The 23,123-nt window shown below is 40.1% G+C and overlaps 1 protein-coding gene across 1 annotated transcript in view; it reads left to right on the top strand.

Moving 5' to 3' along the window:
- SLIT3 (slit guidance ligand 3) overlaps nt 1-23,123 on the top strand; it is a 523,433-nt gene that overhangs the window by 420,135 nt on the left and 80,175 nt on the right. Inside the window, exons 15-20 of the mRNA XM_066591106.1 lie at nt 3,178-3,328; nt 8,879-8,953; nt 11,408-11,551; nt 13,384-13,527; nt 18,141-18,304; nt 21,285-21,417. Of these exons, the coding sequence (XP_066447203.1) occupies nt 3,178-3,328; nt 8,879-8,953; nt 11,408-11,551; nt 13,384-13,527; nt 18,141-18,304; nt 21,285-21,417 (811 nt within the window). The remainder of the gene's footprint in view (nt 1-3,177; nt 3,329-8,878; nt 8,954-11,407; nt 11,552-13,383; nt 13,528-18,140; nt 18,305-21,284; nt 21,418-23,123) is intronic.

Genomic DNA, 23,123 nt, shown 5'->3' on the forward strand with positions numbered 1-23,123 from the left:
TGATGCCAACCTGGCGATGACAGGATATGCACCTTTGTTGGTAATTTTGAAGGATGCTGCATGAGAGAGAGATCATGAGAGATACATCTCCCACACTGACTTCATGGCAAGGCTGAGCAAGGCCAGTGTACGTGTTGGAAGAGGTTTTATTAGGACTTAGGAGTAGAGCAAGTGTTCAACTGCAGGTTCAGGTGTATCATTTGAGAATTGATAACAAGGACGTACCATAGTTAATATCTTGAAATATATAGAAAGTAGAATCTACATTCATGATGTGATATAGAATGAGAATTTTGAACATGTATAGGTACAATCTTGAAGTATTAGGAGTGAGGGAAGCATGTGTCCAAGAGAAGTTATACCAATATTTATTTATTATCTGTCCACTTGATAATTGTTAGATCACTGAGACTCTAACCCCCATAGAAGTTAGACCGCTTTCACATCTGCATTTGGGGGTTTCATTTTCCTGCTCCATTTAGGGGTCAGGAAAGGGGAATCCCCTAGGCAAATGGGTCCGTCTTATGACAGAATTGAACAGCACTGAACGGACCGCATTGACTACAATAGGGTCTGTTCAGTTTCCACTTAGCTGTCCGGCATTTTAACAGACATAAAAGCGCTGCATGCAGCGCTATTTCTTCCAGTGTTCTGTGCCGGATCTGCGACTGAACCTCGGACCAGAGATTCCAACGCAGATGTACAGGCAGCTTTACTTGGAGTGACAATGTGGATGCTGGACCTCCACTATATACAAACTCTTCCTGTCTTCATAGTCTCAGCAGTCCAGCCCCAATGATCTAACATTTACTACCTGCTACAACGTTTCCTGTTACAATACCCCCAGAGGAAAAATCCCCAGTCTGCAGCATTGTAGAATAGTAAACAGAGATGACTACAGCCCTCTTCTCTTTTTCTTCAAGTATCACCTTTAGAATTACTTTACACAAAGTGACTTGACTTTTTCAAGCAGGTGTGTAGGTGGTGCACATCCTCGGAACCCTTCCTGCCACCACCGAGTCTTCAGTTGAAGGACAGTGCACTCAATTTTTCATGTAATAAAGTAGTAATTTTATTTCTTTTCAGCCTCAGAAAGCACCATAGTAATATGAAGGGCTTACAGTCAGAGCACAAAATGATGCTGTCACCTTGTAATATAGTGCTGTGCAAGGCTGAAAAGAAGGAAAATTACCACTTTATTGCATTAAAAATTGAGTGCTGTCCTTCAGTTGAAGAATCCACTTCAGAATTAGTAATCAATGCTTTAACCCCTTGAAAAAGACTCCGAACTGAGTTGAAACATCTCCATCATGTTCGATGGTTTTATTTACTTATGTTTTAACATCCTTGGTACTTAGAGGGGTTTTCCCACTCCCTAAAATTGCTTCTCAGCCACTCTATACTTCCTAGTCACTGATGACCACGACTATAGGATCACTGCATCAGCCAATCAATGGCCACAGCAGTGATCCTATAGGCAGTGATTGGCTGCAGAAGTCACATGTCCTGGTCAACAGCAACTAGGAAGTACAGAGTGCTTGTGAAGCCATTTTACAGAGTGGGAAAACTCTTTTAACGCCAAGCACTGTGAATGAAGGGTACAGGTATGTTGTGGGCATAGGAACTCATCAGTCATGGCATCCAAGTGGTTAGACAGTGAGAGGCGCTCCCTCTTGTTATAACCTGCTCAGATTCTGGTGATATAAAAAAAAATATACACCACATTTATACTATATATGTTTTTATTAGGTTATACTATAAAAATGTGGTACTGTATTAATACAGTACTACTCACAGTGGTATAATAAAGAGTGTTTATCTCTTTTAAGCACGCAGGTCTCAACTCTGCATTTTGCTATAAAGTGCCATGATACATTTCTAACATTTCTTAAAGGGCTTGTCCAAAATATTAAACATTTTTTGAAAGGGCAGAAAATGTGGTAAAATAGCAAAGAAGATATAACCACTGGTTCGACCCCCCCACCCCCACCACCACCACCACCATCACTCCAGCCCTGCCGCTCCAGTCCTCTCCTCCAATTAAGTTCCCATACACACATGTGACTAACACAGCCAATCACTGGCTTCAGTTTTGTACAGCACAAGACCCATTAGGCCATTCAAATGGATATAAGGCCATGTAAACAAAAGCCAATGGGTGGACCAGAGTCGAGGTGCTGGAGCAGTGGGGGATTGAATTAGTTTTGTTATTTTACAGTGTTTACTGCATTTACAAAAACATTTCATTATTTCAAACAACCCTCATAATAGAAAGGAACAGTATATCTTTAAGATTCAGTCTTAACGTAGAAAAATGTTGGCCTAGGGTTTGCAGGGGATATACAGGACAGTTCCGTTCACCTTTTTTCCTATGTAACAATAGTTAGGGCTTCACACTCACATGCCTCATCCACCGGGTGAGTTGCACTCTAGTGATGCATGGAGCAACAGTGTTTGCAATGGTTCCTGGCCAGTATTTTAGTCCGTTCTCAATCTGTGCACATGCCACTGTAGCTTACGAGAACAAAGAAATCCTGTTAGATATGAAGTCCTATGATTTATTAATGTTTTACTAACTTACGTTAAGAGATTATGTTTAAGAAATGTGGTCAGAAGATGGCGAGCCAAAATGAGCTCAATTCTCCACAGGCATATAGATGCTAACAGTTTTGTATAACGCAGGATTGCCAATAATAGTCAGACTGGAATTATTGTGATTCATTTGTGTCTACTTAATGGGGCATTGTTCTCTAGCAAGTTGATAGAAATAGCACTCAATGCTACATTGGCTCCTAGCTGCAAGATAGAAAATGCTAGCAAGACAAAGGATCTTGGCAAGAGAATAATTCAAAGAAGTAATACTGGCTCTGTATTGATGGATATTATTATTATTACTTCATTATTTATTATATATAGGAATATACATTGATATCTTACCCACCATTGAATATTACGGAGGTTACTCTTTGTTACTTGGTGATTAAGCCAGTACTAGACTGATGTGCAACTGCAACTTTATCTTGATTTTTAATATCTCCCTGTGTTTCCGTCAACCTTCCCCTTGTTTTAATTCATTTAATCTCTACTTTACACGGAGCGTAGATTTCTGCTGGTTGCCTCGTCTGTCTTGAAGGTGCTGTTTACCAGCTTTATTTGACAAATGAATGTTTCTCACAGGCTCAGAAGATTACAGAAGCAAGTTCAGTGGGGATTGTTTCATGGATCTTGTTTGTCCGGAAAAATGTCGCTGCGAAGGAACAATTGTTGACTGCTCTAATCAAAAACTCACCCGAATACCCAGTTATCTGCCAGAGTATACGATAGATCTGTAAGTTTCAAGTACTTTATTCATGCATTTATCTAGCTCTAAAATAGAAGTACTATTTACATAATTCATTCTTTTACCTTAAAGGGGTTTTCCAGGGAAATACTATTGATGACCTATCCTCATGATCGGACATTCACCATTAGGCACAAAGAGAAAGTTGCTGCTCCGACCCTTGTATAGTGGCCGACACGTGTAAATGCAAGCTGGGGTCTCATTAAAATCAATGGAAGCTGCACCTGCATTTACCAGCACTGGCCACTACACAGGGATTGGAGCATCAGCTTCCGCTACATACCCCTATGTGTAGCGGTGTTGACAGTGGACGCCTGATCAGCTAATCGGCTGAGGTCCCCAGTGGTAAACCCCAGCCAATCAGCTATTGATGACCTGTCCAAAGAATTGCTGTTCAATAGTATTTGCCATGAAAACCCCTTTTAAAAGGCTTGTCTGGATTAGAAAGCAGGGCTTCTTTTTAGTTCTTTAACAAAACAATGGCCCTCTTGTTCATGGGTTGAGTCTGATACTGCAACTTAGGACCCGTTCAACTCGGAGGCTCTGTCTGGTGTCTCTGTAGCTAATGAGAACAAACTCTTTCCTCTCTTTAAACGGGTTGTCTTACAGCAGTTGCGGTTTATTTATTGAACACTTACTCACTCTGACCCATTTGTTTCTCCAACCCTTCTTTATGTGACTCTTCCGTACTTCTTGTTAGTGAGCACAGTACTGCCCCCCTATGCTGCATAGCCAGACTGCGGCTCTGCACTGCAATGTGTAAGTGTTTTCTACTTCATAGACAGCTCACAGCATCTGCAGAATTGTATATTGGCTGCATGAACATTTCTTTCTTTTCTGGAATGCAGCCCATACTTTATTATAGCATAGATTACTTTCTATTATAGGATCGGATATCATAGGGTAGAAAGTAGTGTATGCTATAATAAAGTATGGGATGTGCTCCAGGAAAGAAAGAAAGAGGGAAATGTTCATGCAGTAGATGGATATATAATTCTGCAGATTCTGGGAGCAATTTATAAAGTAAAAAACACATATTGTATTGTAGTGCATGGCAGCAGTCTCATGTCTTATCCTATTAGACATGCACGACCACCTTATAGCTGGTGGACGTATCTTAGAACAATCCAGTCAAACTGTGAGTGCCCCATTGACTATGCACTGCCCAATAACTTGTCACTTTGTCACCTATGCATTTTTTTTATAAGTATATTAGAGAATATTAATATTTTGCAGTATGATGGCATATTACATGGTTTGTATGTGGAGAGGCAGACCCTTTAAATGGAGTTGAGCTGTAATACCGAAAGACAAATTACCCCAATCGGAACCAGGATTATGTGCAACCAAAAAAGAAATTGGCCATAGGGCAACAAATGCCTAATTAGGACCCCCCACTAAAATATAACCTAGTTAAAAACCACGTCATACTTATTGAAAACACATTGTGTGTTCACAAATAACATGATACATGAACTCTAACTAATAATAGGTCTATGTAAATGGTCTTCTTGTATCTGGCAAACACTGTGACTGCTACATTAAAAGGAGGACAAAAGCCCCCCTACCATATTTCACCATATACCAACATTTTCAGAGGGTAAGGCTTAATGCAATCAATAGACAACAGGCTGGATATTTAATACCTTTGATCAATGACATCATCAGTCATTGGCTCCAGTCCCAACCAATTGAATGATCCGATTTATATGTATATAAGTAACGGGTACCAAGTCATGGTATTATTATATATAGCATTTCCTTTTCTTACCCGTTACTTATAAACTTTAAAGATGTGAGAGTATATTGTGGGCATTATGCTTTAATATATCTCTAATATATATTCTTAGTGAACTGGCCATCAGTGGGCTGTATGTGTTTCATAGTATGTATGTATAAGGTATTTGTATTGACATGTGCTCCGGCTCTACCCTCAGACATCTTAGTAGTGGCAGTCATTGTACAATAATCCCTTTGGGCATGTGCAGGTGACATAATGTGACATGGACATACAGTGTTGTCACTCTATTCAATATACTACAGGTAGCGTCACTGTATGGGAACCAATCATGTAGTTTGTCATATTGTAATCTTGAGGATGACATCATCATGTTAGCGGATCCTGCGATTGGTTGGGACTGCAGGCGATGACTGATGATGTAATTCATCAGAGGTGTTAAATATCCAGCGTGGCAACTATTGATTGCATTTATCCCTACTCTCTGAAGATGCCGGTATACTGTAAAACATGTTAGGGGGGCTTTGGTCCTCCTTTTATTTTAGCAGTCACAGTGTTTACAAGATATTATAAGACCATTTGCATAGTTCTATTATCAGGTATAGTCAATATGTGAGTGTTGGGGCTCATGTTATTTGTGAACTGTGTTTTTAATAAATAAGTATAATGTGGTTTTAGCAACATTAATAAAGGCTATGTATTAGTGGGGGTCCTAATTAGGCACTTGTTGTCTTATGGGCAATTCAGACCACATGCTGAAATTTGCAAACAGCTGCTGGAGGCTCATTTACATGCAAATGAAGCTGATAAAGCGCTAATTATTGGGCATTAGTGCCCATTAGTACTTTATGCAAAATGATCGATAGAACTGTCAATCTTTCAGTCATTTGAAAGATTGTCTTTGTGTGTAAATGAGCCTTAAAAGGCGAACTTTCAGCTCTTCTATGGACCCTTCCTCAGGCTTTTGAGCTGTAATACCAGACATAGTCAATGTAAAAGAATTATGTTTTGTGATCCTGGACAACCCCTTTGTTATTCGCACAAGCTACAATTTCAATATAAATAAAGCCACAATTAGTTTCATCAGTAGGTTACTCTTTCTACAATGAATGTAGTTGGAGCTTCTGCACATTAATTGGGCCAATCTGTCTTGATCTGCATACAACCTGAGGCTCCTATTACACGGAGCGATAAATCATTGGAACAAGGGAACAGTGACAGAGTTCTCTCGTGCAGCCTATTAATGCAGGCAGAAAAATTCTTTGCAATGGCATTCGCATAGCGTTCAATCGTTCGCGGTTCACACGCAACGACGTGCGAATGATTATTTTTGTGCCTGTCTAAAATAAACGACAAATGAGAAGCAAATTAATTCTCGTTCACCTTTCAATCGTCGGGCGTGTTTACACTGAACGATTATTGTTCAAATTCGCACGATCTATCAATTTTTTTTAATGATACTCGTTCCGTGTAAAAGGGCCCTGAGTTTACAGATCAGCAAGCTTACCATTTGCAATGAGAATCTTATGATTCATCAGAATACAATGTGCCCTAATGTAGCCTGAATAACTTACGTATTTGGCTTTGTGCTTTGCACTGATATCTGTAGACCACCGCAAATCTGTTCTTCTAATCCAGGTTTTCAAAGCAAGTTTAATGTAATCCGATGGGGAAGAATGCTGACTTTGTTTTCTGTCTAAACAATTTAAACTAACGTGATTTGGGCAGGGTGCTCTTCTGCCCGCACAATACTTTTATATGTTAAAGGAGCTTTTTTGTATTGTGAAGTTCTGACTAACTTTGCTATGTTAGCTAAAGTGAAGATTTCCGTTTTGTACTTCCGAAAAGTTTGATTAGCTATTAGCAGAGTATTTTGCATTATTTTAAATCATTGTCCTTATAACATTTGTGTGTTGAACTTTGCTGGTTTTGCTTAAAAAGTGAGCGAGATCCTGTAAAATCAGGGAACGTATACAAATGTCTTTTGTTACTTGTTCCTTTTCCGCTAGTTTTAGTTTACGCAGTGAAGATGCAGGGTATTTAACTGGAATTGTGTGACAACAAGGCTAGAGCTGCCCATAAACATTCAACAACTGTCGGACTAAAGAGCGTTTATTTGACAGCTGTTTTCCCCTGTTGCCCCATACGCTTGAATGTTTGGCTCAGCTGAATAGTCATGTGTTTAGGGAGGTAAGCCACAGCCAGACAACTCTGGTGTCAACTTATTCACTAGGGAACAATAGGATCAGGCGTCAAAATTTAACATCCCCAATCCTTCTTTCTCCTGACATTATCTGTCAGGCCAAAGTTGAGTCACCCTCATATACATTAGAGAGTCATCCAAACTTTCATTGTTGAACTTCACTGTTTGTTATCGGCGGGTTCAGACGGCTGTAGTCTAATGTGTATGGGGCGTTAGATCCACATGGTGATTTTGGCCATGACAGGAGTCGCGCGACTAATGATCGCTGCAAAGAATCCAGCCTTGATGCAATCTTTGTTTGGCCAAAGTAACCGTGTAGCTCAAGGTTGATAAAAGTGCTGTAATAGAATGGTACTAATGATGAAAAATACAATTGGGCTACAATTAAAGAATTAAATTTTTTTTAAAGGAATCATTCATCATAACATTTGAGTTTAAAGGGAATGCATCACCATATCTCTTTCTGCTAGTTTAAACTAGATACTAATACGTTTTCCACGTGAACTTGGAGTTTGACTCTTTTCTGAAGGCTGTGCATTAGTACCTTCTATAGAGATGAAAGGGAGTGTGTATTCACAGACTTCTCATAATAGTCAAGCTGGTGTGTACATACAAAGTTCATAAGGACATAGGAACCTGTACCAATGGGGGATCAGGTGAGTATAAAACATACCTCCCCAGACTCCTCGTTCCCTCATCTTTGAGTACCATAATGTAGTTTATGGTGCTCCTGACAGATGCCCTTTAACTACAATGGTGTTAATGCAGGCACAGATTATGTGCATAGTGTAAAATGATGGTTGAGGATTGGGACAAAAGTTCAAAGGAATGTCCCTTTCCATATACCCTATTCAAGCCTAAATGGAGACCCAATACAGCTCTACACATCCAAGTATTGTATAGACAACCCACTGATTTCAATGGGTACATTATGCCTGAGGAAGAACCCTGAAGAGATCCGAAAGCTCATGTATTTTTGTTAGGCATTAAAAGGTATCATATCTACACGATTACCTGGTTTCTCTTGCTGGGAACAATCACATTATGCCTAATTCTCAAACACAAAACTCTTTAAAGGGGTTTTCTCACAATTAAATATTCATTTATACTGTGAGATTACGTAAAATATAACAATTTTTTTAATTTGAACCATTCAATCAAAACAACAGCAGGAGTGTCTACAATTATGTAACGTGCAATATGTAGACACAGATGCATCTAATAAAAACATTTCCAGTTGAAAAAGTTGTTATGTTTTGGGTGATATTATAGAATAACTTAATATATTTACTCATAGGATGACCATTTTAAGGACAATTCCACCCCTTTAAATCCTACCCCCCTAAGTTATTGTTCTTGTGCACAATGGCGTCTCCACAGTGCACAATGCAAATGTCTCACATTAAGAAGGTAATGTTATATCAATCAGTCTTTCCTTAACAGTCATTAACTGTCTGTTCTGTATCATCACACAAACTCTTCGATCCACCCACAGCTTGTTGAGAAAGTCAAGCTATCAAAATACTAAGAATTAAGAGTGAAGGTCCATGCTGAATAATGCATGTAAGTTTATGAGTTCTCTGTTTCTATTTATTAGGCGTTTGAATGACAATGAAATCTCTGTCCTGGAAGCTACAGGAATATTCAAGAAGTTGCCAAACCTGCGGAAAATGTAAGTGGAGCTGTGTTAGCTAATTTATTAGCTTTCTGTTTCCTTCCAGATGCTAGGAAATGCTTGCTTTACAGTGTTTGTTGTATTCTGCTGTTCCCTCTACTGTATTTCTTCATTCTCTATTATATGTGCAGTACTTTTCCTATGCAGTAATGCTGTTGTTGCTGAAAATGAATTTGCTATTTGGAGATACATATGGTACCCTCCAGAAGTTTGAAAACACCCCTTAGAAATGTAAAATTGGGAAGGAATAGTGAAAAAAAAATCAATGCCTACAGATGTACATGTTTATTGAAACCAAAAACGGGTCAATTTACCAACTGACTCTTGGAATCTGGATATAACCTAAAGTTCTGGACTTCTCAAAGTATCCACCCTTTGCCTATATTTGACGGACTTGCATACTCTTTACATGCGGGGGATCAACTTTAAAGTTTTTCGGCCGGGATACGTTCCCATTTTTGGTGGAAAACCTCTCAGTAATGTCTCTAAAAAGTGAATTTCTGTTTAAAATATGAAGTGTTTCCAAACATCTGGAGGGTAGTATACCAGAAATCCATTAGTAGACCACAGGCTGCGCATGAATAGAATTTGTGAACTGAATGCAAACTATAAAAAAGTCTGCTGATTGGTAGCAGGGAAGCTTTTACATGGGCTGATAGTTACCGGAGCAATCGTCCCATGTAAACACAGGAGCCGGCAGGGCAAGTGAACAAGATTCGCTCACTTGTTGGAGTTGCTTGCCTCTTAGCTCACCTAAGATCAGAGCGAGTATCGACCTGCTTAAACAGGAAGTCGTTTATCTTTGAGTATCTGCCTGTTTACTCAGAAGAGAGGCTGGCATCTGGAAGAGATCTCCAATGCTCTCCGCCTCCGTTCAGTGAGCAATTATCGCTCCTGTGTGAAAAGATCAGGAGCCATAATTGTTGGGGTGGCTGTCGGACACTTAAATTAATGTTATCACCTTCCCATCAATCAGAGAGCATATTTGCACATATTGGATTTTTTCCTCAAAAAAAGTGAAATGATGAGAACTTGTCCATCTAAGCACTCCTCTACACCGTTTAAGTAGCTAGAGATGCTGCAGTCATTGCTGGCCATGGCATGTATACATTGTTACCAAAAAAAAAATGTAAAAACTTTCTTCCCCTTTCACAAGGCTTTAAATATTGAAAAAATAAAAAGAATAAATGCTACACATAATTGGTATCACCACTTGTATAACAAGCCATACTATAAAACATTACATTATTTATCAAGCACAGAAAATTCCATAAAATTTTTATTTTAAAAAAATCCAAAATGGACATTTTCTGATCATCTTGCTTCCCCTATACAGAAATAATCAGAAAAACTGTATACACCTTAAAATAGTACCAATAAAAACCACAAGCTATCCCACAAAAAACAGGCCTGATGCAGCTTAACGACTAAAAAAAATGCTCTGATCCTGGAATGATCCGCCACACAAAAAGTTATTCTTGTTTAAAAAATGAAGTGTTTATATAGCACAAAAGTGGTAAAACGTAAACAGTCCATAAATTTGGTGTTGTCATAACCGTAATGACTTAAAGACTAAGGTAACATAATATTTATACCACACTGTGAATGCCAAAACTAAATTACAAAAAACTGTGGTGAGTTGCTTGTTTCCATTGTCCCCAACAAAAATATGAATTAAAGTTTTTCAATACATTGGTTCCTATAAAAACTAGAACTCGTCTTGCAAAATAAAAGATGTCCTACAGCTACAGTGATGGAAAAATAAAAAAGTTATGACCGTTGGAACACAAAAGGAGAAATGATTTACTGATTCTTAAGGCTTACATTAATTATGTCACTAAGGGCTTAAAAATGCACTTAAGGCGACTGAGTTCTGCATCAAATACATATACGTGAGACATAAATTCAAAATCTACAATGAAATGTAAAAAGTTACATTTTTGGGAGGGTTTCTCCAATTTTCATGTGACTGTTGGGAGATTAGAGTGGCTATTCAGCTCCAAAAATGTTTTTGAAACCTGCCCAGAGTGGTGTAAAAATATTAAAAACCAGTCACTTCAGCTGATCCTGCACTACACAGGTTGCCCCGATCTCCCATTGTTCTCCACTTTCTGCTGCAGTGATGACATCACCAACACAGGGACATGTGACAGCTGCCCCCAGTTATTGTCTCACTTCGGTGTGTAATTAGCTGCAGCAGTCACATGACCCTGTGTCAGGATGTCATCACTGCCGCAGCAGAAAGTGGAGAGCGGTGAAGAACCCGGCAACATAGGACTGGAGCAGCGAGGAATCTGGTGAGGCGAGTATGGTTTATTTTATGTTTTCACATTGCCCTGGGTAGGCTTCCCCTGATGACTCCTTTAGCATTACAGTGCCTGTATGTAAATGACATATTGTCATTTTTTGTCTTCTTCAGATAATTTCATGTTTAGTATTTCTCTTTTTCAGAAACCTTAGCAATAATAAGATTAAAGATATACGTGAAGGTGCCTTTGATGGTGCTGCTGGGGTGCAGGAGCTGATGCTGACAGGGAACCAGTTGGAATCCGTACAAGGACGAATGTTTAGGGGCCTGGTAGGCCTCAAGACACTGTGAGTAGGCCGAATATGTGAAGATCTGTTGAAGGAGTGTTGATGTGTCTGAGAGCACTTGTGTTAGCTTCACTGTAAGCATTCTTCATGTAATAAATAACACAAGTATAATGTTTCTTCAACATATTTGAAAGACTGTGGAATAAGTCTTGGGGAACCTGCACACAACATATGGATGCACTCAGGTGGTCATTTGTTTCTAGGATTGTGTAGTACAAACACATGAAATTGTTGGCTGGAAGTGGTTAAAGGGAATTTTTCACCTACTTTTAACCCTATAAGCTAAGCTTATGGGCTGCAAGTACCAGACCCACTGAATCCGGGGATATAAGTGTTATACTTACCTTCCCCATCTTTACTCTGGTCGTTCCCCCGGTGTCAGCGCTGAAAGCCACTGCTCAATGCATTGAGTAGCGCTGCTAAGTAGGCCTCGCATTCTAATTTTATAATGGGAAGACTACTTAGCAGCGCTGCTCAATACATTGAGTGGTGGCTTTCAGCGCACACACCGGGGGAATGACGGGGAGGTAAGTATAACACATACTTCTACGGACTCTACGAGTCACCTACTTTCCCCCCATCAGCTTAGTATATAGGGCTAAAAATATGTGACAGTCTCCTTAAGATAATGAATTACAATTATTAGAGATGAGCGAGCATACTCGCTAAGGACAATTACTCGATCGAGCATTGTCCCTAGCGAGTACCTGCCCGCTCGGAAGAAAAGGTTCGGCTGCCGGCGAGGGTGAGAGGTGAGTTGCGGCAGTGAGCAGCGTGGAGCGGGGGGAAGAGAAGGAGAGAGAGATCTCCCCTCCGTTCCTCCCCGCTCTCCCCCGCCGCTCCCCGCCCGCTGCTGGCAGCCGAATCTTTTCTTTCGAGCGGCAGGTACTCGCTAAGGACAATACTCGATCGAGCAATTGTCCTTAGCGAGTATGCTCGCTCATCTCTAATAATTATCATATAATGAATGAATTAACTATCAAACAAACATTAACACTTCTAAAATAAGTGACACGTAATGGAGATCTTCTTGCATCATTTCTTAACAGGGTGATGGTGTTGCTTACCATAGGCATGACTATAAACCTCCTGGTATTATAGCACCTACACATCCGTAGCCCACACTGTGTGCATACCGTGCACACATCACAAGGTTATTGGGTATACTACTTCTGTCTTTGTCTAGTTTTACGGCGTCCTCACCTTTGACTATAGCCCTGGTTGTTACTCTCCCTGAGGACACCGTAAGACAAAACATGTCAGGTGGCTATAGGTTAGACTTTTAATAGGGTTCTGGTGGCGCTGACCTACTAATTTCTACATAGGCTTTTGGAAGTTGGCCATACAGGCCTATGTTTTAGTGTGTATAGAAACAACTACACACAAGATACTGATGGATGACTGTTGGTCACACTAGATTCCCACCACCTTTTGCCTTTTATAATATATTTTTTGATGTTGTCCTTGTCCATTTTTGAATAATAAAGCATTTATATTTTAGGGGATATTATCTATGGGTATTTTTTGCCTTTGGCAATTAGAATTATATATGTATACTTATCTTTAACATGGTAGCTTATGGGCAACAGATAGTCAACAGATGTATCTGTTAAGAGGCACACATCATAGCCACACAATTAGAAAATACATGAAGTCTGTGAGCAACGCATGAGCAATGGATAGCATGCATCACAGATGGATGTTTTTGTCTGCATGTTTGTTTAACATCTCAGGATAGGATATCTTGGGTTTAGCGATAAGTAAAGGAAAGACACATCTGTAAGTCATTTTCTGATAATACATTCCCTCTAAGTTATCCTTCTTTTCCATAGGATGCTAAGGAGCAACTTGATGACCTGCATCAATAATGACACGTTCACCGGGCTGAGCTCCGTGAGACTCCTTTCTCTCTATGATAATCGCATTACAACTATCACACCTGGAGCATTTAATACTTTGGTTTCATTGTCCACAATGTAAGTTCCTAAAATTGGTACATTCTTATTCAAAAGTAATATAAAGCATCTCTTAACTGGTCTCTCCAATGAGTCTTCATGCCAAAAATCCAGAAATACTGTTTACAGCAATTTTAGGGCCACACGAGGCAAAAAATGCACCGCAGCAAAAATGTCATTAAACGCTACGTGGTGATGTAGCCTTAAAGTTATTGCAGCATTTATAGCTAAAAAAAGTCTTTTTTGGCTGCCCCATGCCCCTTTTGGTGACAGGAGGGGCTTTTAGTAAAATTATTCACTTTCCCCAACTATATAAAATATACAGTATCACCCACCTCAGAAACCCAGCCAGCCTTGCCATGAACGAAGGATGACTATGTAGAGACTGGAATGAGGAGACAGTGACTGAGCATGTGTGTCCTCCAGCGCTCAGCTCGTTAGGTGGACGTGCACAATGTGGGCACTCTGAACACCATATTGCTTCAGTCAGTGATAGTAAATGTCATAATTCTTCATCGGATTCTTTTTAGCGACATATAAATGGCAAACATTGTTCATTTTAAGATCTATATGATGAATAAATCATTTAATGGTCAGAGAAACCTTTCAAGAATGCGGTCTTACAGTTAGGAGTGTAGGCTAATAATTGCATACAGTTATCTACCTGAAGCAGTAATAACGCAGACCAGGATGGAAATGGATGCAAACCAGTGACAATTAAGGCACAAATGACACAGAGGAGTGACAAGATCAAGGGGGTCTGATTACCTTGTTTCCCAATGATGCAAACGGAGATGGAGAATTCCTGTACAGGCAGATCTAGAAAAGCCCCAGGGCTGCCTGTACACTGAGGCTGTTGTTAAAGGGCTTGTACGAGGATCATAAGTCATCCAAATGGCTCTTATCGTATGGCATACTTGTCTCCAACTTAAAAGGGGTTGTACCAAGATGACAAGTTATCCCCTTTCCACAAGCATGTTATATTTTGCCGCGTAATAGAAGTGATTGGAGGGCAGCACACTTGCTTTACTAGCACTCCATTCAGTCTCCTTCTCACTGCGGGGGATGCAATAAGCATGCAGTGAGGATAGAGGACATGAGACCCCCATTCTTGGGATCACTGTCTGTGGATCTCAGCAGTGAGACTCAAAACTATCATCAAGTTATCCTCTATCCCGTGGATAGGGAATAACTTGTGACTCAACATCACTTATCTGATACCGATGTGTGAAACAATGGTCTTAGATAAATGTACCCCCATAAGTTTTCCTCTAACCATAGTCTATGTTATAGTGACTATAACTAGTATGCTAATGCATCATGAGTTTAAAATTAACAAAGGCCCATCGACACGGAACGATGATGGCTCAAACAACAGTTTGAGTGACAGTTTTGAACAATCATCTTTGCATAACTCTAAGTAGCTGATTAAGAGTTAATGCAGGTGGAGCGGGATACCGACGCAATAGCTCTGAGAACAAAGCAGCTATTTTGTGTATGCAGACAGCTGCATTGTTCTCGGAGCTTCAGCTGGTGTCCCGCTGAGAACTGCCAGCGGGATACCAGCTGAAGGAATACTATCAGCGCCGTCCACTGAGAAAATCAGTGTGCAGCGCTGATAATAGTCATCGCTGATTTCTAGCTTGCTAGAAATCAGCGATGAACGAATAGTGCACAAACAGTGCATAATGGCCGCGCGTTTAGACGCAACGGTTATCGCTCAAAAGATGGCTTTTGAGCGAATTTTGAGCACTAATCGTTGTGTCTAAATGGGCCTTAAGACACAGATCCTTTAAAGGGATTTTTAAAAAATGTGTGCAAAAATTACAAAAAGTGATTATCTACTATAGAATACATTTTCTTGCTTATACTTCATGAATAAAACAACAAAAAAACAACACTTTTTAGGTGTCTACACACTTGTAATAATGTGAATAATTAAGTTAACAGGTTAGTGTGAGAAGTGAACGATCTACCCAATGAACTTTAAAAGACCAATGAAGAAAATCACTTTTTTCCGATATCTTTTTAAAATATTTGACAAAAGTGGATTCAGTGTAGCCAGCAGTGAGCTATTTCTCTTGATGAATCGTAAAAACTGACCCTTTTTATTAAAAATCCCACAAGATATGAGAATATGGGGCTGCGATACGTGTCCTGATAACCGTTGAGGCTCCGCCACCATCTTGTAAGATGTCTGTCACCATAAGTACGGCTTAAACTGCTCCACTTGCTAATCGAAGTGACCTTTGAGGCTGCAGTTTACCTGCTTGCTGCTCGAGGTATTTTCAGCCTATAAATTAGTTATCATAGGAAACATTTCACAGATGGGTTCTCTGTGTAGCGAGTGATTGTAGACGCTGTTTACCACAAAAAGCAATGTCTCTTTACGAGCTGTTTCCATGACAACTGCTATCAAAAGCTGTATACAAAATTAAGGTCACGTTAAAGTATCTCAATGAAATTACGCTGACAAATACTGCACAAAGACGGAAAACTCTGCTGTAAATGGTAAATTGCTATAAACAGTTGTACATATAGTACACGTCTATTGGGAACGGACATCGCAGGAACAAATAGAACCAGTAAAAGGATGGATACCTCTGAAGTGACTAAACACATGTACGGCAGTACTCGTGTGCGCTAATATGTTACCGAAGCAAATCAGTCCGTCTGTTTGTATAGTAAAATAGGTAAATGTTAGAGCCGGTCATTTTCTTAAAGGGGTTCTGTCCCTTATTTAAAAAAATAAATAAAATTCTATACATATCTATTCCTCACTCGTCAGTCTACTTACCGCATCTTCTCCTCGCTGGTCTTCTCCTGTCTCGAGGATGGGTGCCACCTCACCTCCAGCTGGCTGATTCTTCTGCTTCCTGTGATGTTACATACATTAACAGGCAGTCTTCTTCCTGCCCGGCAATGTACGCCATGTCACTAGTTCACAGTCTGGCAGGGAGTGCCGAGCTATTGGAGAGACTGTGCATGCCCGCTGTCTCTGCAGTAGATCAGCATTCCTTCCTAGGTAGTGAACACTGTATCACAGGGATGTGACCTTCACTGAGCTGCAGGAAGAAGAATGCGGGGAATGCAGGCACTGGAGAAGATCAGCGAGGAGAAGATGCCATAAGGAATCTGCCTGTGGAGGAATAAGTGAGTAAAGGATTTTTTTTAATGACAAACCCCTTTTAATGTCCTTTTGGATGGAACAATAATTGTTCAAAAAATCGATCAAACGAGAGAAAGAGAACGATAATCGTTCAGTCTAAATGCAGACAACGACTGAACGACGAACTATAAATCATTCACTTTTCGTTCACCATTCATTTATGCAGGTATAAAAACCATCGTTGGCCCGTTCACTAATCGTTCAGTTTACATACCGATCGTTTATTTATTCTCAGTCACTTATACAGCGAATGTGAACGACTGAACAATTTCTTATATGAACGAGCCAATGATGTATCGGCTGTATAAACAGAGTGAACGAGCAAACTCTGACATTATCCACTCGTTATAATGACAATATTTTGGTGTAAATCACCCTCTCCCAGCACTTTATCCGTGATTTATCAGCTCTCTTGCACCCCATGACTCTGATTCATACAGGCTCTTATGTGTGAAGTGGAAATTAGATTCTCTGCATTCCTATATGATGCTCAAAGTCTTATGCCCATGTATAAGAAACTATAGGATTCGGGGAGTCCGAGCATGAGTGACATGGCACCACGTAGCACCAGTAGGGAGATGATAAATCACCAATAAAGTAACAAGGCTGTTCACACTACTATTTACCCTATTTACATTAATAACACTGCAGACAATTTTATCCCAGAGTGCTTCCTTAATGTAATATAGTTATGAGAATCGTTCCTTTAACAAGCAGGAGTGATACTAATAATGTTAAAGCGACTCTCCGGGCCTCGACAAACAAAGATAGCTGTACCATTTGTCTACCTCATGCACCCTGTCCAAGACACTACATTCTGATCTGACTAGCCAGCACTAATCATGTGGACAGCACTGATCAATCAAAGCAGGTGCAGTGTCTTAGATTAATGATGCCTACTAATATACAGTGTGTATCAGGTAGCAAGAGAAGCCCTTTGTTTGTCCAAGGCTGGATGGTCGCTTTAAGTGTCCAAAATCCAGTATACTTTCATAGAGTTTCCTGCAGAGATATGTAGCATCTAGACAGCATTTACAGCTTTGATCTCCATCCCTTCAGATCAGATGCAATGGTTAGAATATTGGCAAGTGTGAGCACTGTCAGATCCGCTATTGTATATATGTACATTACACACTATGACAGGGAGGCTACTAATCCTATGCCATTGCCTACTGGTCCATTTCCTCAATGCTAAGATAATAAAAGAGTAAAAACATGCTCCACCTCTGGACTCCATTACCTTTTTCCTTTTTTGTGGTGTCCTGTGGTGTTGGTGGCACATGTAGTCCACTTGGAGGTCCGACCACTAGAAGTCGGCTCCTGAGTCCCTCTACTGCAGGAGTTTAAATGGAGAGGCAGTGGTCATGCATGTACACTGTGGCTCCATTTACAGTCAATGAGATTGACAGATAACTAAAAAGAACAGTACTTTCGTGTAATTATTTCTGTCCTTTCTCTAATTTAGTAACCTGCTGTCCAATCCTTTCAATTGCAATTGTCACCTGGCATGGCTTGGAAAGTGGCTAAGGAAAAAGAGAGTTGTAAGTGGAAATCCTCGTTGTCAAAAACCATATTTCTTAAAGGAAATTCCAATTCAGGATGTGGCCATCCAAGACTTCACATGCGATGGTAAGATTAACCATGATAATTCCAAGAAGAACACAAATAAGCTCGAAGAGGCGAGGGCAATGCTGAGCAACACATCCAATACAATAATCAGTCAAAAAAGGGCCTGTATTTTAAGAGGAATGCTTGTAACCACACAGTAGCAATGAAAATTAAATATGTGACCTGCAGAGGAAAACACTGATATTTTCTCATTTGCTTGGCACAAGCATTATGTCTTAGTCAGGTCTTTTCTTCTTGGAGCTGCAGTTTGTTTCTGTTTGGTGGCTGCCGAGAGCCGTTTCCAAGAACGTGAGGTATCATCAGGGTGTATTTAGGTTTTATAGGAACTGAACACATTGGTCACACTACGTTACATGCATGTGGTTTGTCTTCAGTGATTGACAGTGTACTAGAAATAGAGCTATGTTAAGTCAACCCACAGTCTACCTAAATGTGGAACTGTTTTCCAATGGAAGTGAGAAGGACTTGTCTCAAACCTTTTTTGTTTTTGTATGAATGACTAGTGCTCTTAATCGTAGCTTTCATTTTTTATATCAAAGATATGGAAAGTAACAGTGATATAGCTTCTCCTACTGTGTTTTATTCATTCGCAAAAGTAAATATTGAAGTGTGCTGTGTTTGCCAAATGCTATACCTGTACAGAAAGAATGACTTCAGTTACTTTATATCCGATTAGACATCTTATTCTCCATACTAAAAAATGACTACCTTGCTTATTTGATAGTGGGGGGAAAGCACACCGCTTCATGAGGGCAATAACTGATAGTGTGCATCTACTTCAATATATTTAGAATGTTCTCCATTTAGTATATATCCAGAAGACATAAAACTATGACCTACGTTCTTAATGGGTTGACTTGTGTTGTATTCAACGCAATGCAACTTGGGTTTCCTGGCAATCAACTGATCGCTCAGCCCGCTGTTAGTGCAGCAGGCTGGACTTCGTCATAGTAGTTGGAGGCGGAAGCATCATAGGGGTCTTTACCCCAATTGAAATCAATGGGAGCTGAAGCCTCCCATTAAAACTGCCGATACTTCCAAACTTGAAATCGGAGACAGACGTGGAAGTGTAATAGGATGGCAGCACTCCCACTGATTTCAATGGGAATGAAGCCCTGTGTGATGTTTCTGCCTCCAACCCTGATGACAGCACTGACAGTTGGCTGGGCAGTCAGCTAATCTCCTGGCCCGCTGGCAGTGCAGTGGGGTTTGACTTCGTCATAATGGATGGACGCAGAAGCATCATAGAGGGCTTTACTCCTATTGAAATCAGTAGGAGTGCTGCCATCCAATTGAATGCAACCCCGATTTCAAAGTTGGAAGTGCCGGCACTTCCAACTCTGACACCGGTGTTGAACATGGAAGTGTAATAGGAGGCAGCACTCTCACTTTCAGTGGGAGCAAAGACCTCTATGGTGCTTCTGCCTCCAAGCATGACTTGGTTCCAAGATGGCTTTTTTTTTTTTTTAATGGTTACTGTGTTGTACACCTCCCCTCACAAATTTGCCCCCTTCCCCTTACCAGCATGCCACAGATAGGATGATGTTCTCAACCACTGTTTTCTATTTATTCAGGTGTCCTTATACCTTTGGACCACCCTGTATATAATATATATGATTGAAGGCTAGAAGTAAAAGCACACACTGGTTTCTGCTTATTAGAATCTTGTTAGGTAAACAATCACTGGTTCCAGGTTCCTAGGAATTTCCACAGTGCATTTTCGACATTTTCAACAGAAAAAGAGCAATATGCTTCTGTCTTTTGACAATAAACAAATTGCTACAATATGTTCAAAACACAAAACTAATGAAAGAAAGTGAAACAGGTTGTGTAGAGTGGTTTCACACCTGTGCCTGGGGTTCCACTTCCCTGCTCAGTTCATGGGGCAAGAAAGGGGAATCCCCATGGCTAAGTGGCTCCGTCTCAGGAAGCCGAATAGCGCCTAACTGACCCCACTGACTATAATGGGGTTCGTTTGGTTTCTGTTCAGTTTTGGAGCACTTTTTCTTCCGGTATTCTGAGCCAGATCTGCAGAAGAACCTTCGACTGGAGGTTTCACCCAGATGTGAAATCGGCCTTATGAATCTTCACTGAAATATTAGTGGAACCCCTTATTTTGACAAAATCCTGTCACTGCCAGAATTCTAAACCATAACCTTTATTATGGATATTAAAAGAAACCCAAGAGCTAATGGTAAATATAAAAGTGTACCTAATACACCATCATAAGTTACATAGGTTACACTTTTATATTTACTTGCTTGTCCCATACAAATGTGTAATTATAGATTAATATCCAAGAGATAGATGAGGATGTAAATGAGATAAACTGCCTCTCAACAAAATTTAGGAATAGGATGGCTCTGAATAATTTGGCTATTCGCACATTAAAAGAGGAATAAGTATACAAACAATCATCTGAGAAGGTAATAAGCTACCATATATAAAGAGCAAATATTACACACCATTCCCAAATGATAGGTCAGTTCCAGGGCTAGGCTGCTAGAATGAACCCCTCTCCAGAGGACTAACCAAGCCCATATACTCAGGTCTGTATGGTGCATGGGGACAGCGCAGGGGCAAAAAAACGTATTCTGGTGTAGATTAGTCAGTAAATGCCCCCCTTTGCCACCAGCATCAGGATTCAGTTATCCTTCTAGCAGGGGTCAATAAATTAGATAAATGTCAAGTACTTTTTGGCAGCCCTCACATATTCAGTACACTGGGTGTTTCAGTGTCTGCGGTCCTTTTAGGAAACATTGTTATTAGTAATATTTTTGTTAGCTATGGATACGTTTCACATTCATCATCAGTGCTCTAATTGTTAACTTTATATTCCATATTCATTATGTACCAATAATAATAACAATACAAAAAAGCCTTTTGAGAACTTTTCATGAGCCCTTTTCATTACCTGTTATTCAATATAAAAAAACAAACATAATACAAATATATATCTTATCTTTACATTTGCTATCAGGTAATGAGGAAAGCAGCTGTCTTCCTACACTACGCTGCCCAGACCAGTGCACTTGTGTCGACTCAGTTGTTCGTTGTGGCAACAAAGGATTGAGAGCCATCCCTAAAAACATCCCAAAGGATGTGACTGAGCTGTAAGTATGGTGGGAGCACTAAAGTACTAGAAAACCAGCTGACATATACAATACTCTGTGTGAATTATCTGATTTTCAGGTGGTCTTCTCCATTTTTCTGCTGTCCTGCTGTTTGTAATCCACTTTCATGCCGAAAGGGTGTGTCAAGCCTTGAATTCTTCCAGTAGTTCACTGTTCTGTACTTCCTTTTCCTCACTTCCCATGCTACTTTGCACTGTCTATGGTCAGCAGGGAGGCAGTATCTGAATGCTTGCCCCTCTGCCATTCTGACCAAATAGTTAGTAAACCTAATATAATATAAACACACATGTGCTGTAACAGCAGGAGAGGCAGATATTGCAGACAGTGTCTGCAGAGCTGTCAACCTGTGAGTGCAGGGCAGCAGTCTATAAGAAGAATACCTCCCCACATCTTAAAGCCCAATAACTACAGAAGCCCAATACTTAACAGACAGTTGCTGTTGTTTCTAAGGGTGTATTATAGAGAGATGGGTAAGCAGGATCTCATCTTCTCTGTGTGTTTGGCGCCGGCCCCATCGAAAGCAATGGGAAAACATTGTGATCGTCTGCCACAGCTGTGGCAGGGGATTCTTTTGGTTCCGCAGGGAGTCCCCTCACCACTGAACACTGTGACAGTGCTGTCACAGTGTTTAGTGATGAGGGAACTACCTGCGGGAAATCTTTACGCGCTGCACGCATGTCCTATCTTTTGCAAGTGTAACGATTTTGCACCTGTGAAAAACAGATGTGTGAACACATCATAGGGAACCAATGGTTCTAATAGATGCATTTTTTGCACACATAGGCACACGCAAAAAAACGCTCGTCTGACTTCGTCCTAAATAAAAATTACTCAGTTTTAGTCCGGGCTCAGATGGCATGCTTTATCTTTGCGTGTATGCATCGTAATACGCGCCAAGATAGGACATTCTGTGATTTTTCTTGCGTGCGTATTTTGCCCAATTCGTGTGTGCAGGTAAAATCCCTTAGTGTAGATTACTGTTATAATATTGGTCATTGTGTAGGCATTACATCTGCAGATTTTCCAAAATGCACTGTACTTATTTCTGTATGCTACAATATTAAGGAAAAAGAAGAAAATCAGTATTTTGTGACTGTACTTACCAGGTTTTATTTTTATATAGCATTTTTCAGATAGGAAAAATTTGTGTTTGTAATAATAGAGTATGATGCAGAAACAGATCATTATATAAATTTCACACGGTAATCAAATGCAATTTCCTCGCATTGCAAGTCTTCAGCGCTCAACAGATAGGCTAGAAAACAGTCATTTTATGGGACTTTTATATACAGATCATTTTAACTCAATTCGACTTTTCCTTTCTCAAAATATAGATTTTTTTTTCTATATATCTTACTATGGTAGCATTGATTATGGCGTTCTAGAAATCATTTATGATGAGCGACATTAAGGGCTTAAAAACATGGGGGTGTAATCAGGGTTACATAACTTGAATGGTTTTGTTTTCACTAGCTCTTTCCTCGGTCGTGAATACTACGCCCGAGAAAAGAAAAGACTTGCCCTATCTTTCCTGCATGTAGTTAATAGTGCATGCAGCAAAGATAGGGCAGGACCTATCTTCCCGCTATTTTTTCACATTCCTGCACTATGACACAGAGTTTGAACAGCCAGAGGAAAAACAAAACTCATTTATACGCAACTAAGCTCCGTAGCGACGAGCGTAA

Source organism: Eleutherodactylus coqui, chromosome 2, assembly GCF_035609145.1.
Source record: "Eleutherodactylus coqui strain aEleCoq1 chromosome 2, aEleCoq1.hap1, whole genome shotgun sequence".
Classification (NCBI taxonomy): domain Eukaryota; kingdom Metazoa; phylum Chordata; class Amphibia; order Anura; family Eleutherodactylidae; genus Eleutherodactylus; species Eleutherodactylus coqui.